At 47.6% G+C, this 17570-nt stretch overlaps 1 protein-coding gene across 4 annotated transcripts in view; it reads left to right on the top strand.

Moving 5' to 3' along the window:
* Positions 1-17570, top strand: part of Sh (Potassium voltage-gated channel protein Shaker) — a 427856-nt gene that overhangs the window by 290326 nt on the left and 119960 nt on the right. For 2 of the 4 annotated variants that reach the window (XM_075690867.1, XM_075690866.1), the window contains exon 1: positions 13187-13425. The exons of the other annotated variants lie outside the window; for them this stretch is intronic. In XM_075690867.1, the coding sequence (XP_075546982.1) occupies positions 13319-13425 (107 nt within the window). In that variant the 5' untranslated portion in view covers positions 13187-13318. Of the gene's footprint in view, positions 1-13186; positions 13426-17570 lie in introns of those variants that run through there. 4 annotated transcript variants of the gene reach the window in all.

Raw genomic sequence — 17570 nt, 5'->3', positions numbered from 1 at the left:
GGGGAATAGCTCATGAACAAAATATATTATTTTGGACCCCTTTATAAGACGTCAGTTTTCGCAGCAACCAAGTTCGTGGCAACGCTAATGTCATTTGAAAGACGTCCACTAGTTTAGACTACCTTTTCGAGTCGCGTGCTATCCAATAACAGACGTTATTCAGTCGATACTTAAAGCGTCCTTCTTGGCGTAAATTTTTAGACTTCCCGTATCCTGTTCATGGTGCTCTTGGATCTCGTACTGGACATCTCTCCGAAAGCAGCGCGAACCCGTGTGTGTGCCTGCGCCCTGTGGGAGGCAAGCTGCTGAGCGGCGCTGCCGAGGTGGGCCCTCGAGGTGGCGCCTAAAGAAAGGTCTAGACGTACCCAAACAGGCAGATCACAATTCTCATGACGATTAAGAAAGAAGAGGGCTTGCAGGCTGATAACTCTAGCTTGCGGCCAGCGCAGTATAAAGATGGAGGTTAGAAAGAACTCGTCAGGCAGGACGTCCTCGGCCGACGTAAGTGCAATTACCTTGCAGCGGTCAACGTGCTGAGGAGAGAGAGGGTGCGTGTACAGGAGAGAAGGAGAACGCATAAACATAACCACAGCAGAACATATTTGAAGCTTTCATTATGAAACCTTACTTACTTTTTTGCGAGGGTTCCGCGAACATGGCACTCCCACGTTTTTTGCGTTCGCTACAGTGACTCTACAGAGGAGGAACATAACTTTATATTCTGTTAGTGAACTAACCTTTTGAAACGACAAAGTGGCCACGCCTACTGTGTTAATAGGTTTGTCAAGGCAGAAAAAGACGCAAAAATGAAATGCAGGTGACTACGCAGTCCTCAAGTTTCCGCGCCATGTCGCAGCGACCTCGTGGCAACATTGCTGATATTGCGAAAAAAAAATGAAGTTGCTGATGTCACACTGATGTTAAGGCTTCAGCGCAATATCTAAACAGGCAAAGTTCGGCCTTCATTTTTTTGTAGTAATGTCTTATCTTTTTTTCAGCAAGTGGGACTCGGCTCTACGCTCTAGCCGCCTCGATGCCTTCATGTAGCGTGCGAGGGCTTATTGGCCATTTGCCTCCTCCTGAATTCATGTTTTATTCGGCGCCTGCGATTTAGAGGATGTTTCACATCCGCGGCCATGGCCGTCAGTGGCGCTGGTTAACACTCCCAGAGCCATATGTATCTCTACACAAATACTGAGGAAAGTGAAGCAGAGAGAGAGAGATAAATAAGATACGAAAGGCAGGGAGGGAGGGACGGAAAGCAGACTGGTACGGCATCGCGCGTAACGCGGCAGAATGCCGCATCCACGGGCGTCTAGTTGTTTTCTCGCCCACTTCTTTTTTTTTCCTATTATTTTGCGCATTTTAATGAAACGTACTTCCGCCACGATTTTTGTGCCTTCGTTATCTGTAGGCTCCATGTGGCTGTGACTACCAAACGTACAGAGGGAGAATAGTGTGCTCAGTGTTCATAGGCGCACGTGTGAGAGGATCATAATTGTGCTTGTCTTTCCTCCGATGTGTACCTGTGACATCTGTAAACTCTTCAGTGCGCAAAACACGAGCGACTGGTGCTCCGAATACCTTTTCTTTACATCTCACTAAGGTAGCTTCAAGTCTGCTTACTTGCCACTTACCAGTGAAATGTGGAATAACCTACCTATGTATGCTTCTTTGCAAGAATTTGCGCAGGAGCCTTTCGGGAAGGACCTGCCTTAACGCGTGGTCATGTTGATTGTACGTATGTTGTATCAACGTACTCACTCACTCCTCCTATGTCTCAAGTCTAAGACAACCCGCCGTGGTTGCTCAGTGGCTATGGTGTTGGGCTGCTGAGCACGAGGTCGCGGGATCGAATCCCGGCCATGGTGGCCGCGTTTCGATGGGGGTGAAAACACCCGTGTACTTAGATGTGGGTGCACGTTAAAGAACCACAGGTGGTCGAAATTTCCGGAGTCCTCCACTACAGCGTCCCTCATAATGAGAAGGTGGTTTTGGCATGTAAAACCCCATAATATAATTTTTCTTGTTCTGCAAACATTCCAGCAGTCTTCTCCTTAGCTTTCTTTTTCTTTCCGCACATAAGCACTTATACACAGAGAATGCAAGCGCCTTTCCAATAATTATTAGTTCAGAGAAACTAACTTCTTGTCACTCAGTGTGACAGGCGCCTGGCCAACGTACTTTTTTTTTTCTTCTTATAATCTTGAAGGCCCCCGTGATTTTGATGGAAAATCATCAAATGGCCCATTGAGAGAGAAGTCCGGCGTCTGTAGCAGCGAAACGGCGCCTAAATTCCCATTGGCTGCGACGCCACGTCAAGTGCACGCCTCGACGGAGCACTCTGCTGCCACGTTGGCGAGCCAGGTGCTGCCTGAGGGGGAGAGGGCATGTCACCCTCGCTCTCGGAAGCCTGTGAAGCCTGTGTTGGAACGCAAGCTTTCGCCTGCGTTCCAACTTTTCCTGGGCAATCGCTACAAATTAAGGTACATAAAAAAACCGGAATAACTCCTCTCGGAGTCGTCCAAGTATGCGTTAGCATTGTGCCACTTGTTGATCTCCACGCCATCTCCACGCAGGCCGGTGTCATTATCAATGTTATGAAACTTGATCCGGCGAGTACAAACGAAAGCGCTGCGGCGACACGAACTCGTGCGGACGGCGCCACAAGGAGCATTGGTGACGGAAGCAAATACTGCAGCTGGCGGAACCAGCTGCGCTGATGACGTTTCGATCATTATTAGTCGTTATCGCCCCTTAGCGCCGTACCCATCCGCGCCGAACCGTTATGAACCGGGACCAAACGTACTTGGCCGGCGGTACCGCCGCACGGGCCGTGCCTTGAAATCGATCTGCGATGCCGACAAAGGGTGCCGACTGCTGATAGCTTCGCGCGCTGTGTTCTCGCCGCTTACTTAGCGTTGAAGAGAGACACGCGGGCCCGTATCTTGAAAGCGATCTGCGAAAGTGGCCGAGTACGGCGAGTGCTGAGAGCTCCGTGAGCCGTGTGTTCTCGCCGCTTCGTTAGCGTTGAAGCGAGAGGCGACAGCCAATCAATCAATCAATCAATCAATCAATCAATCAGTTTATATTCATAACAAAATAGAATACACGCATCATATTTATACAGTTGGGACTCCAGGACTCCCTATGATAGATAATGTTATTTATACCCGTGTAACAAGATCATACAGATGGGTGTATACATTAAAAAAAGCCAAAACCGTATACAATACACAAAAAGGAACTAACTTCTTGTGAATTTAAGAAATACACAGGAAGTGCTGGCGCAGTGAGTTAAAAAATGGATTATGATGAAGTTATGTCTTTAAGAACGGTATTCCAAAGACTAGCTGCAGTCTTTGTAAAGGAAAATGTTGCATAATTTATGCTTGTACGTGAAACTGTTAACAACGTTAATAATGAGGATTGTATTGGATACTGTGTTGCGTGTTGATGAAATTAAACTGTCGGACTTCGTATACTCTCTTTTTAGAAATTTGTACGTAAGAACTGCAATGCGGCAACGAATGTGATTATGCAACGTTAATATATTTAACAGAGGAGAACCAAATGATATAAACTCAGTACGTTGGGCAAAACTGATTATTCGTAGAACTGTATTTTGAGCTACCTGAATTGGCTGTAATGTTGTCGGATATGTAAGTCAATAAACTGAAATACAATATGACACATACGATTCGACAAAACTACGCTCATGTATTGGAAGAGTTTGTTGTGGAAATAGATACCGTAGCTTATAAAATATTGGTATACTTTTGTAAATCTTCCTAGTTACCTCGTGTACATGAATGTGCCGCGTCACATGCTCGTCGATCACTAATCCTAAGAGCAATTTCATTAAAGACAAACTCGCCATCCTCACTAAGCGACGTAGTTTTAGCAGAAAAAATTGTAAAATTGTTTTTAGGAAGATTTGGAATCAATCTATTTATGTGTGACCAGTAAGAGAGCCGGTTGAGACTGTGAATAGCTTGTCTTGTTGAAATATTTTTCATTCTCAGTCGCTATGAACACATTTATGCCATCTGCGTATAAGGCACATTTGTCTAGTATTTACGATGGGACATCATTTATGAATACAATGAACAAGAAAGTATACTAAACATTGACCCTTGTGGGAGATCAGTATTAATGAGTTTCTTATGAGAACTTCGTCCACTGACGCGGACGTACTGTTGCTATTCATCAGATAGCTTTCCGTTAACTTATTTGGAGGGCCACGAATATCATCGTCCTCTAATTTAGACCGCAGTTTCTTGTGATTGATAACGTCGAATGCTTTTGTCAGGTCAAGAAATATCCCCATTGTGAGAAGCCTATTCTATATATCCTGCCTAATTTTCCTGCCTAAGGTCAGTAAGACTAGTTCTGTACTTTTCGCTCTCATGTAGCCATATCGTGCGCTTGATAAAATTTTGTTCTTTTCGAAATAAAGTCTAGGATAGGAGAGAACTAACTTTACTGAAATGCCGGCAACCGACGGTGTAATACGTCGTGGCATTGGCCAAGCGTCGACCGGGTGTCACGCCCTGCCCTTTACCACCCCAGTTCGGCCCGTTTGTGGTGGGTCGTGAGGCTAGTGCTTGTCGAGCGCACTCTGCGCCTGCTGGACGACCCATAGTTGAGTGTCCTCGTCTGTAGACTGCGCTGCACTCTGAAGTTCGGGCGGGTATGTCCTGTAGGTAGCTTCGGTCGGGAACCTGGCACAGTCCCACATGATGTGCCATTGGTCCGCCGGACCCACTGCACAAACACTGCACACACCACTCGTGTAGAGTTCTGGGTGAAGCACGTGTAGCACTGCCGGGGCGAGGAGTGACCCGGTCTGTATCTGCCTTAGGATGACGGTCTCCTCCCGACTGAGTGCCGGGTGGGGAGGCAGCACTGTCCGTCGAGCTAAGCGGTGACTCTTGGTAACTTCGCCAATAACTGGTCCCTGGGTCCTTGGTTTCGAACCACCACACGAAACGGTCACTCCCGGGGGCGCGGAGGGTAAGCGCTCCCGCCGCCGAATGGGCCATTTTTACACAAGTGTTAAGTGCTGTTCGAATTCAGCGAAAATATATCGTGTACCTAGGCGCGTTCAAGACCGCGTGCATACGTGAGACTCGGGAAACAAGAGGTTAGGACAACGGAGAATTGACACTATATCGTGCAACACGAAACCTTTACGAAAAGGGCTTTGCAGGTACGCTACAGACATACCTTGCACATACTTTATAGTGACAAGACTAGAAAATATAACGCAGTGATCTCTCAGGCAAATCAGCGGATCTCTTAGGCATGTAGGGCCCTCTAGGCCGTACTTTTCGGCGACAACGTAGCCTAGCCGCCTGCGGGATTACCTTCCTGAGCTGTGTCGAGTGCTCGGTTGCGGTAGTCAGAAGTTCAAATCCCCCCCCCCCCGGTTTTTTCTTCTTTGTATTTTTACGATGGTGTATCTGAATTTGACTTTCTTCAGTGCACTACATCTGCAGGCTAGGAGTGCCGCCTGGCGCCGGCGAAAGATGCAGAGAGCGAGTGGAGCTATACTAATCCAGGTACAACCAAATTAGGCAGGCCCACTAAGCTCCCTCACCAGAACACGAATTGGCCTCCCTGGTGCAGTATTCGGCCACAACCTCCCTGATGATATCTACAATTAACCCACGGCCCTCAGAACTCAGCAGCTGCGCAGCGCCTGATCAAGGTGGCTGTCAGACCTGGAACGCAGCAGAGGGTGCTAAGGACCTCTGGGTCCGGACAGGCCGCCATTTGAATCTGAACCTGTCAACCTTTAACAGCCGAACTCTTTTGAGTGAGGCTGGCCTAGCAGCACTCTTTCAGGAACTATCAGACATTGTTTGGGATATTATCGGCCTTAGTGTGGTTAGAAGAACGGGTGATTATCAGACATTGTTTGGGATATTATCGACCTTAGTGAGATTAGAACTGGTGATTGCTAAATAACGGCCATGTCCTCAGCTATAGAGATATCCCTGATAAGAAGCAATACGGGGTAGGATTCCTAATCCATAAGGACATAGCGGGCAACATTGACGAATTATACAGCATTAATGAGAGGGTAGTAGTAGTCGTAATCAAACTTAATAAGATGCATAAATTAAAGGGAGTACAAGCCTACGCTGCAACATCCAGCCACAACGATGAGGAAGTAGATCAGTTTTATGAATATGTTGAATTAGCCATGCGAAAAGTGCAAACTCGATATACAGCAGTAATGGGTGACTTCAATGCAAAAGTACGGCAAAAGCAGGCGGGTGAACAGGCATTTCGCAACTACGGCATCGATTCTGAAAATGCTAGAGGAGATATGCTGGTAGAATTGGTATAAAGGAATAAAATTCAAACAGTGAACACCTTTTTCAGGAAACCTAGCAACGGAAAGTGGGCCTGGAAAATCTCATGGTGAAACAAGAAATGAAATTGATTTCATACTTTCTGCTGATCCCAACATAGTGCAGGATGTAGAAGCAATGATCATAGGTTAATGAAGGCTAGGATTGACCTCAATTTGAACAGAGAAAGAGAAAATTGGTCAAGAAAAGAAAGGTCAACCTAGACGCAGTAAGGGTAAAAGCAGACAAATTTAGGCTGGTACTTGCAAATAAATATGCAGCCATAGAACATAGAAATGATTGATGATGACATAGAGGTAATTAATGAAACCGTAACGAGGCTGGCTTCAGAGGAAGCAATGGAAGTTGGAGGCAAGGCACCAAGGCAACCAGTAGGCAAGCTCTCCCAAGTAACAAAGGACCTAATAAAGAAACGACAAAGAATGAAAGTGTCCAACTCAATAGATAAGATAGATTTCGCGGAACTGTCAAAACTGATCAACAAGGCGAAAATAAGTGATATTTGAAATTATAACGTGAGATAGGCTGAGGAAGCTCTAAAAGATGGACGCAGCCTGAAATCAGTGAGAAGGAAACTTGGCATAGGACAAACCAAGATGTATGCACTAACAGGTAAGCAGGGTAATATCAGCAATCTCGAAGATGTAATAAAAGCAGCAGAAGAATTCTATGCTGACCTGTACAGTAGCCAGAGGACTCAGGAGTACTTCATTCGAAAGAAACAATAATGAACAGGATGTAGAAACTCCTCCTATAACTAGAGATGAGGTCAGAAGGGCCTTGTAAGGCATGAAACTGGGAAAAGCGGTATGAGAAGGTGGAGTAACGGTCGATTTAAGCAGATGGAGGAGACATAATGCTAGAAAAACTGGCGGCTCTCTATACGAAGTGTCTGTCGACTGCAAGGGTCCCAGAAAACTGGAAGAATGCAAACATTATACTAATCCACAAAAAGGGAGACGTTAAAGAACTGAAAAAATTATAGGCCCATTAGCTTACTTGCAGTATTATACAAAATATTTACCAAAATAATCTCCCATAGAATAAGGGCAACACTGGACTTTAGTCAACCAAGGGAACAGACTGGATTCAGGAAGGCACACTCTACAATGGATCACATGCATGTGATTAATCAGGTTATTGAGAAATCCGCAGAGTACAATAAGCCTCTCTATATGGATTTCATAATTTACGAAAAAGCATTTGATTCAGTAGAGGTACCAGCAGTCATAGAGGCATTGCTTAATCAAGGAGTGCAGACCGCTTACGTAAATACCCTGGAAAATGGTGGTGGTGGTGGTGGTGGTGGTGGTGGCGGTGGCGGCGATGATGATGGTGATGATGAATTTGAAGGCGCAGGAGACAGAATGATGGTACTCTGTATTAGAAGATAACCGGGTGTAGGTGCCGGTGCTCTATAGGTGAGCTCCAGAGGAAGTGAGACAAGGCCGTGCAACGCGTGCAGCAGGTAAACGGGAGCCTATTACTATCACAGGATGGATAGCACGGTATATAAAGAGCACCTGACGACGGCAGAGTGGTTTAGTGGTACGATTAAATTGGGAAATTCGCAAGCTTAGCTTGGAGAACCGACGCAGAGAAGGGTACTTGGACATCCCTGAGAGAGGCCTCCATTCTTAAGCCAAAAATAATTAAGCGGACCATATGGTACCGGCAGGTGTCGTAAGGAAGAATTTCAGGGTATCGCAGGCAATGGTCGCGGACAATGTTGTTGGTTTCGTATCGAAGTGATGCTCTTTCAAGATCGGCCAAATGATGCTCTTTCGAGCGGCCGAAGCATGACTAGCTCTGCAAAGAAGGTAACATGTCTTAGTGGGTGCTGCTGTTCTTAGAACTACCATGTCCCCCATTTCCTTGGCGTATTCAATTTGTGCGACCATTCGTATTCTGCGTACGACTATTCCGCGTACCGTGCCTCACGGCGTCATCTTTAAAATGTTATGAGTGGCATCGCAAGTCCGATAACACAAGTGACTCCGACCGGCCTGCTGTGAATTCACTCGACGGCGTGCTTCGTCCTTTATCTCCTTCTTCTTTTTTTTTTTTTTTGTTAGCGTCTTCGGTGCAAACGGCGAAAGAAATACGACGCGAGATGACATGTTTTATGCAGGCAATTTCTTCTTGCCGCATAACTTCGCAGCATTGTTTGAGTTGGCTGCCAGAGAAGCGGCGGAATGCAGCCTGGAACGCGCATACATTTTCCGGCACACGAGACCCCCGGCCATTACGCACGCAATTTTGGCAATCAATCAGGCGGCCGCTGCTTTTCCCGCCCGCATTTTCCCTGGGTACAGTCTAGGTACGCGAGAAAGATTATCGCTCGAGAAATCCGGAAATATCAGCGCAGAATGGAATATTTGTGAGATGAGGGCTCCTGCCTTTCTCTCTCTCTCTCTCTCTCTCTCTCTCTCTCTCTCTCTCTCTCTCTCTCTCTCTCTCTCTCTCTCCCCTGTCACCCCTCCATCACAGAGAGTTTTCATCTCCTTGTTTGTGACCCGCTGCGTCGTCAGTGTCGCCAAATGCAATCGTTACTTTCAGGCAGCCTTTAGCAGAAAAATAAATGAAGCGAGACATCTTGCCGTCAGGAGTTCTCGTAATCACCCTGCCGGCGATGGCAAAAGCGTCTATTTGCCTTCGAATTTGCCTATCATTGCTGCGGCACGTTCAGAGTGATCTTCAGACGGCCCTGTTCGTCCTTCCCCACGCTCTGTGTTTTCCCTTGTCTTTCCTTATTTTTATTCGGCGCAGTGCACACGCCGCCATTCCACACACTCGTAAAATCAGGCTGACAGTAAGAGACAACGCCTCGTTGATGACGCCTGCGCTTGAATACATGGGACGTGCGCTCCCTGGAGTGACGACGCGGTTCCGTTCATGTGAGCACCTCGTCGAAGGCACCGGCTCAACCAGCACCTCGTGTATCGCACAAGGCACGTGCGGCCCGAGTCGTGGCAGCTCACTAATTTAACAAATACACAAAACCTCTTGCGAAAATTAGACCTACGAAGCACCATGTACTTGGAGAAAATTCTCACAGCCTTGTTACAGCGAAGCTGTGCATGGCTATGGTTGCATGCATTCTTGTTCTCCATTAACAAATACTATCGTCCTCAATCGCTCATACCCCCCTAAGCATGCAAAAAATTCCATGGCTCATAGCGCCGTAAGACAGAGGCTACAAACATTCAGCTAAGTGAACAGTGCTTGAATTCCATCTAATCACGGATACAACATACAGAACGGTATGTCAAAAACTGTCATCATCAATGGCTCATGCCCCCATAAGCATTCATGCATCCGTAAGCAAGCAAAAAATGCAACCGCTCATAGCCCCGTAAGCTAGAGGCTACAAGCACTTAGCAAAGTGAAGCGAACAGTGCTTAAATTCTTTCTAATCATGTGTACAACATACAGAACAGCATGTCGAAAACTGGCTTGATCAATGACTCATACCTCCTTGAGGAATAGCTCATACCCCCGCAAGGAATGGCTCATACCCGTGGTTTCAATGTGGATGTGTCGGTACCGAAAAGGGAGGGGTTTACGCACTCCGTGTGGTATGGTATGAATAACTTTATTTAGGTCCTGAGAGATCAGTCTGGGACTGATGCGGGCCGCTCCCACGTCGGTACAGAGAGGCCGAGCCCCTCTGCCGTCACACGGGCCCTCTGGAGAGCCCTGAGTTGGTCCGCCTCCGTGTCGCACTCCGTGTCGCAAACATATCCTTTGCGATGCCGCACCGATCCGGCCCAACCGATCCGGCCCAAGCGACCACGCAGCGGCGTACGTGCACCGATTTGACATTATCAAAAAATGTGATTGCAGTTGCGAGTGAAATAATGACCCACCGATCCAGACAATAAATGAGTTCGTGCCTTTGTTCAAAATTATGTGTCACCTCCGTGTCCTGTTCTAAACAGCTTCACTGGTCAACCACCTTCACAGAGTGAAATGTGTCATGAATTTTTTTTGGTGATTAGCAGACAAAAACGCGCCCTTGGGTGAAATTTAAATTTCGGTCGCACTGAACAGGCGTGAGCAATCGTACCAATCTACCGGTAGTAAAAAAAATGCTTCTCCACAGGCATTTGATGATGTGTAATTGCAAGAAATAGAAATGCAAGTAATTCAACATGAAATTAGCATATAAAAGAATGTAATCTGCGTACAAAAGTTTTGCTAACATAGGAGCTACCCACCCAAGATAGGATAAATCCACGGGCCCTATAACGTAATATCATTCCAATATGTCTTTTTTTTTTATTCCAGTCTCCTGACGTCGAATTCACATAGCCGCCGACGCAAGCATCGGGCGGTGGCCCGCGGCGTTGCTTGTACCAACCAATCGAACGCTCTCCTCATTTATAGGGGGTCACTTTTGTGTCAAAACGAACAGCATTGCCTATATAGAGAGGTTTTTCTTGTCTAAATGGTTTCCAAGAGGGGAGGGGCATGCAGCAGTGGAGATGATTTCCGTGGGGCCGAGCCACCGCAGTGAAAATAGATAACTTGACGAGCAGGGCGGGGCTGGCGTCTGCGATTAGCCCACTTCCCCTTACTTAGGTTGTGGTGGCTGGTCGAAAGTGGTGGCGGCATGCAACAGAAGGTTATAAATGCCACTAAAATGGATCCTCGGCGAATATTAGTTGTTAGAGCGGTGTCGTAAGCGTGGTCCCCGGCAGCTTCGAGTATCCAGCGCCTGAATGTTTGGTAGGCAGACATCTATTCCTTTCGGAACGGGGCTATTCCGAAAGAAAAGAAAAGTTTGGCTCGGTATATTAATTCAGCTTTAATGCGTACACGTCGCTTTGACGTGATGAGTTCTCGCGATGTTCGGGAAGTCGCGTGACAGGAAGGCAAAATGAAGGTGGTTCAAAAAATTTTTGACCAGTCGTGGAGGGCTGATAGTACTAATGCAACAGAAACAGTTTTGAATAGCTTTATGCTATAACGCGCAAAAAAATATTGCAAGCTTTTTTATTTTTGTAGTTACTTTCACGGGGGCTCAATCTATAGAACAAATGTGTTTGTTTACTAAGAGAGAACGCGTGAAAATAAATGATAGTCCCTGCTTATGCAACATGACATATGAAAACCAAACACTAGAAAATCATTCTGTAACACATATCAGTTTGTAAAATACAACGCAGAATAGATATTCTTACAATTGTTATGCAACATTGTATAAGGATGCAAAAAATTGCTTGGTCTACAATCGTTATGAGATGTAAGAAAGAAGCGCTACGATGAAAAACACCGACTTTATGACTGGGGTCTAACCGATAAGATGAAATGAGGGAGTTGTTTCATTGACTACTTACGTAGCTCAGGGTTTTCGGTGCCTCCTGAGAAACATTTCGAAGTGAACATCGTCCTAAAAGGAGCAAGGATCACCAGATCAATAACAATCTGAGACGTAGTTGACCTTATGTGAACGCCAACAAAGCATTACGCGGTCATGTTATCCTACGGGACATTGGATGAAACACTGCTCGGGGAACTCGCACATTTAATAGCAGATTTTGAATTATGTGTAAGCGGCAACAGCATTAGCGTCCGACATCATTTGACGTACGCCATTTCTCTATAGGTCATGCTATTCTAAGCATGCAAATCAACATAGGAGAAGACACCTGATGGTAGATCCGAGAACCTTGAGTTGCTGGTAAAATTGAACCTGCGTTGACGAAGCGTCTCTTCGGTAAGTGTTGTCCGCGCAGTGTCGACCGGCTCGACGATCATCTCGTTGTCACGCCCACTTCAAGTATGGCCGCTGCCCTAGTGCGATCCAACGAGGAAATGTTCTTACGTAGGAGCAGTGTTGTGAATACTGGTACTGACGCAGACAAGTCTCCTTATCGAAACCTTGGCTTCAGTGGCACCGTTTGTTCGACCATTTCGTACCCTGCAGGGCGTCAAAGGAGCATGTCCAGCCAAATGCTGTAGAACAAGAACGGAAAATCCACTTTGCTACCCTACACTGGTGAATTGTGTAAGGAGAGGCCAAAGTCTGCTACTTCTGACGCCCGATTCGGACATTCGTAACAAAGCCACTTCAATTGCATTATTGATTTAAGCTTGGACATGTCAAGGCCGCCTGTTGCAACCAGTTATTGTGCCCGGTGCGCAGAACGTCAAGTGGCAGGCACTTGCTGAGCTGTTATGATGTCATGAGGACTCACCTAAATCTTGCCCTTGCACCAAAGAAGAGCGCGTGTTTCTCAAGAGAGTGTTTGGGCAAAATTAGTCATTCAGCGATGCTACTGAAACAATTCGGCGTCGGCGTCACCGATCGTGCTCAAAAAAAGGCGGCGACTCCAAGAAAGAGTGCCCACTCCATCCCGGCCAGCCAACGCTGAACAGAACATACGAGCCAAGAAGTCTCGAATCCGGCCCCGGTTGCGTAAAGCGTACTGTGCAACAACATTTTTCTTTTTCAATTTTCTTTCTTCCTTTTCTTTTGCATTGTCCGTTATGTGCCGACGGGATGAACAGGCATTCAACTTCAACGGGGCCGTCATGACAATAAGCGAGAACAACGCGTTCCGCGAGCAACCTGGAAAACGATCGTGCTGCAGTCTAACGCAGTAGCGACAAGAAATGTTTGAGTGAGCGCGCCAAACGCGAGGCTCGCAAGAAAAAAGGAAGACAAAAAAAAAACCGTAACAGGCAGGCGACGTCTCGCGGCGCTAGCCTGCGCGGTTCCCCGCAAGTGCGCGCAGGCGGCGCCCGTCAGGTCGCGCGCGAGTCGCACCCACCGATGGACGCGGCGAGGAGCAGCGCGTTCCGCTCGGGCCCCGTGCCAAAGGTGCGTGCGTCGTGGGCGGCGCTGGAGTAGCGGCAGCGGACGGGACACGGGCACCGCGTGAGCGCAGACCGTCGCCGGCGGCGGCCCGCGGCCGCCATGCGCAGCCATGATCCGCATCAGCACCTTGGGCAACGCCGGGGACGCGCCCAGACCCAGCGGTGCCTCCCACCACCATCCCCGGAGCAGCAGCAGCGGCGGACACCAGGCTGCACCGTAAGCCGCACAGCGCGCGCCCTCGCGATATCCGCGGTGTCCTCGCGCTCTTCGCGGCCAGCGCCGCTCTCGTCCCCCCGAACGTTGAGGACGCTGCTATAAAGGACCGGTAGACGCTGCGGGGGCTTGCCTGCATCGCGCCGAGTACGCGTAGGCGCAGTCGCTGTCCGGCGCGCAAACACTCAGTCGACGGGAACCACTTTTCTCCTTGTGCACGACAGTGTGGCCAAGCACAGCGGGAAACCCTACACCCGAAGTGCGTGTGCAGCGCCAAGTGTACGGCGTCGGTTTATCATTGCCAGTTGTGCTGCGTCCTCGCTCGGCGTTGACTGGCGTCGTTCAATCCGGTGCGCTGTGCAGTCGCATTAAACAGGCAGGACACCGGAATCACGTTCACGCACGCATAATTGCTTCAACATTAGTTTCATTCTCTCGTACGCTTCGCTATCTGCTGAAATCATTATATTGAATTAAAACACACCGAAAGTGCTCTTTCTTTTTGGGTGCACGACTTCCTTTCCCAAGTTCCGACCTTCGACATCTTTAAAGATGGCTATCTTGTACCAAGCAGCAAGCATGAGATGGGAGTAGTTGTGGGATTCATTCACGTACCTCGTTTCACTTGCGAGTTCAATATCAAGTAAAAGGCTACGCATTTAGCATGTGCATAACCAAATGGTAGCAACATGTGCAAGTGTTCGTTTGTTTGCATCGTAAATACGTGAGCTAAGTGCTCTTCTGTTTCTTTTTTCTGTTTTTTTCTGCAATGCTTGGGGATAATTCGCTTCTAGCGGCGCTTCTCCCAGGTTTTAATGGCATATCGTTTGAAATGTACGTGGCTACAGTCTTAGCGGAACTGTGTAGGGAAACAAAACACACTTTTCCGTTTTTTTGTTATGCAACCATGTTTTACAAGAACTGCATTGCCATGCCCTCTTCCTGAACGAGTGCATATCGTCCTTGCACTAGGGCATTCGCAGGGGCTGCTGTCCGCCACTGCTTATGCAACAAAACAGACATGTTTGTCCCCCAATAAGCGACATGCCGGAGCAGCGCTCTCATCAAGTTCCGTCGATTGCCACGTGCATGCAGCCGTACGCCCGAGTGTTGAGGCCACTACGAGGCTCTCTCCTAGGCGATCCGAGCCCACCGGAGTGGACAGCTTAGCCTTCGCCGTCTCGCGGTCTTGCAGCGAAATCGCGGCCGGTCGCTCCCGTCGGAATGCGGCCGGCGATCACGTCAACCGGCTCGGCTGCTGAACGTTGTTGCGGCCGAGCCGTGCATCTGGAGGTCCGACTCCCGACGACGGATAGTCCGCACGACACTGATTACGTCAGCATGCTTTACTGACGTTCCCACAGAGGAGGCAAAAAAAAATGAATCGGACGTGGCAAATGGAAGAGCGTAGACGGCGCTTCGATATTATTCACAGCGAGAAAGCACGTCAATCGCAATAGGCACAATATGAATTGGAGCCGCACTCGTGGGGACTGACATGGTGGAAGCCACGAACCGCTAGGCATTCTTCGAAGGGGACATGGAATGATGTTGGCGTGTTAGCGATACATCGTAGGTATTCCAAGCTCATCTGTAGTAAAACGCGGCATAGGCGGATATTTCTTTTCTATGTAAGATTGTCAATGTGTGTCTTCTCCTTTATTAATAACCTGTCGCATACTCCGAACGAATTGCGCTAATTTTATTTGCGCGTTGGATACGGCTCCTGCTGCCTCACTTTTGCGCCTCTGTGGTAGCACAGCAGTACAACCTTAAATCTCCGCCGAATAAAGCGGACTGACCACCATTCGGTACAGCATGCACACCGATTCTTATTTTACGTTCTCTTGTTGCCACTTCTGCGCTGCAAGCGACACTCCCATCAGTTTTCTTATTTCAGCACAGACTGTCAAATAACTTGTGCGGTCGAAGCTCTTCGAGTTCACCATCAATTCGGCCTCGCACTTCCATATGCCCACTTCCTTCTCAGTTGATGCGATGGAATAGCTTCCTTGCTCAGGCAGCAGTCACCACTTATTCGATTTCTCCAGACTGGAGCGCACGTCATCGTGAGCCGCGAAGTTCGCTTACTGGAAAGGACGATTGATTGACCCTTGTGGCTTTCTCTCCCCACTAGGAAGGAAGGAAAAAGTGGAGAAGGAAGGCAGGGAAGTTAACCAGTTTAGCCTAACCGGTTTGCTACCCTACACATGGGAGCGGGATGGGGGGGTTGAAAGATGGGAGGAGAGAGAGAGAGAGAACATAACACAGCAAACACGTCGTCAGTTACAGTCCGTCACCCTTGCGCGGTACGCGACATCACTGTCACAGCCGCTTGTCCAAGCCCGTATCCTTCATAAACCGAAGTAGTCCCTTCGTCGCCTTCAGCTGCGATGTCTTCTGTCGGCGATATGTGAAAATGGTTGCAACTGACAATGGTCTATTGTCCAGGTGCGCTAGAAAGGACGCCATGGACTGTCTCTGAACATTATATTCAGGACAGTCGCGCAGAATGTGTTCCAGCGTCTCCTCGCAAAGACAGGCATTGCAGTGAGCGTTGTCGGCCATTCCGGTGCGAAACGAGTAGGATTTCGTGAAGGCCACCCCTAGCCATAAGCGATAAAGCAGGGTGGCCTCACTTCGGCGGAGTCCAGTTGGCATACAGAGATGCATCAGTGAGGGCAGGTCGTGTTGATTGCTGTGGTTGGAGGTCAATTTATGCTGTGCTCGTCGTTGATGCTAAGTACACGCATCTCGATTGGTGCTACCATGCAAGCGACACGTCTTTCATTGTCCATCAGTATTTTCTGTAATCAATAAAGAAAGCACTGTACTTAATAGAGGCCGATATATTTTCACCATCTGCTTCTTCTTCATCATTTAGCTACATCAGCCTCTATCATTGTCCTGTGTCAGCCGACTGCAAATTTTCTGATATGATCACTCCATTTATATTAGAAAATAAATCAAAACACCGATCTAAGTGGCTTTGTGAAAGTCTTTGACGTTTGCTAGATGTTTAATTTCTTTCAGCTTATCAAACAAGGCTTTTGTGTGGAAGCGGAAACGTGAACCCCTTTAACCATTTTGATCGGTCTTCTTTTTTATTTCCTAATATGGGTTAACTTTCTGACGATACAAGTTGCCCCCGGATAATTCATTTAATAATCATTCCATCTAATCTACTGACGCTATCGACTGTCTTTCTTTTCTTTCATCACCCCTTATGTCACTTATATATAACGCCAACTACCGGTTCTACTTATGGCATGTAGAACTTTTGTTTCGTCCGCTTAGTCTGTTGCTTTAATAACATAATAAATAAATGAGTCAGTTGAGGCATTCCGCAAAACAGCGACATGCCTTTTCGGTACAATATCCCCACCGCCTTTTATCAAATCCATCATTTTTTTCATCGTGTCCCCTCCCTTTTTCTTCGTATAGGTCTCGAAATCACTTCTAACTTCGTCACCCTTATTCCTGGTTACTTCTGACTTGCATATATTCTATCCAGCTATGTGTGAACGTGGATACGTGACTCTTCTGTATTATGCACAGTTCAGCATGATTGCCTTAACGGGATTGTGGTTTCGTCGTAGTGTCCATTCTGGATGTAAAAAAGTTGAACTCAAAGATGAACTCGGGTGGTATTCCAACTAACTGAAATTTATTGAGATAAACAGAGAACCCCTATCCCCCCGATATGGAGATCTGTTTGTTGTCACGCTGATATACCTGGCTGAAAGTGCGCTCACGTTCGCGGAGCCGCAGAAGCTCTGCTCGACTCCTCGCGACGCAACGAGCCCTCGTTCAGTGGGTGCGACTGCAATTCGAACATGCGGGCAGCATCACAATTTAGTTTGATTGTTGCTTTTCGAGTGCCTAGGTATCATGGCAGGTACCGACTATGTCAAGAACAGCCGCACTTTCGCCCGAAAGTCGAAGCATCGATTGCGATAGCAATTGAGATTAGTAAACAGCTATACGAAGTAAGGATAGTAGTCTTATCGGCCGTATGAACTTGTAAACATTCTCATACTAAAGTAACAAAGACGGCGTCGCGCGCGCACAGGCAAACATGAACACATCTCACTCGATGACCGCGCACACTCGCTGTCAAAACGCTGGAGTGAGGAAGCGCGGCAGTC

Source organism: Dermacentor variabilis, chromosome 4 (genome assembly GCF_050947875.1).
Source record: "Dermacentor variabilis isolate Ectoservices chromosome 4, ASM5094787v1, whole genome shotgun sequence".
In the NCBI taxonomy this organism is placed as follows: Eukaryota; Metazoa; Arthropoda; class Arachnida; order Ixodida; family Ixodidae; genus Dermacentor; species Dermacentor variabilis.
The sequence above is the reverse complement of the archived record's forward strand: the minus strand, read 5'-3'. Positions and strand labels throughout refer to the sequence as shown.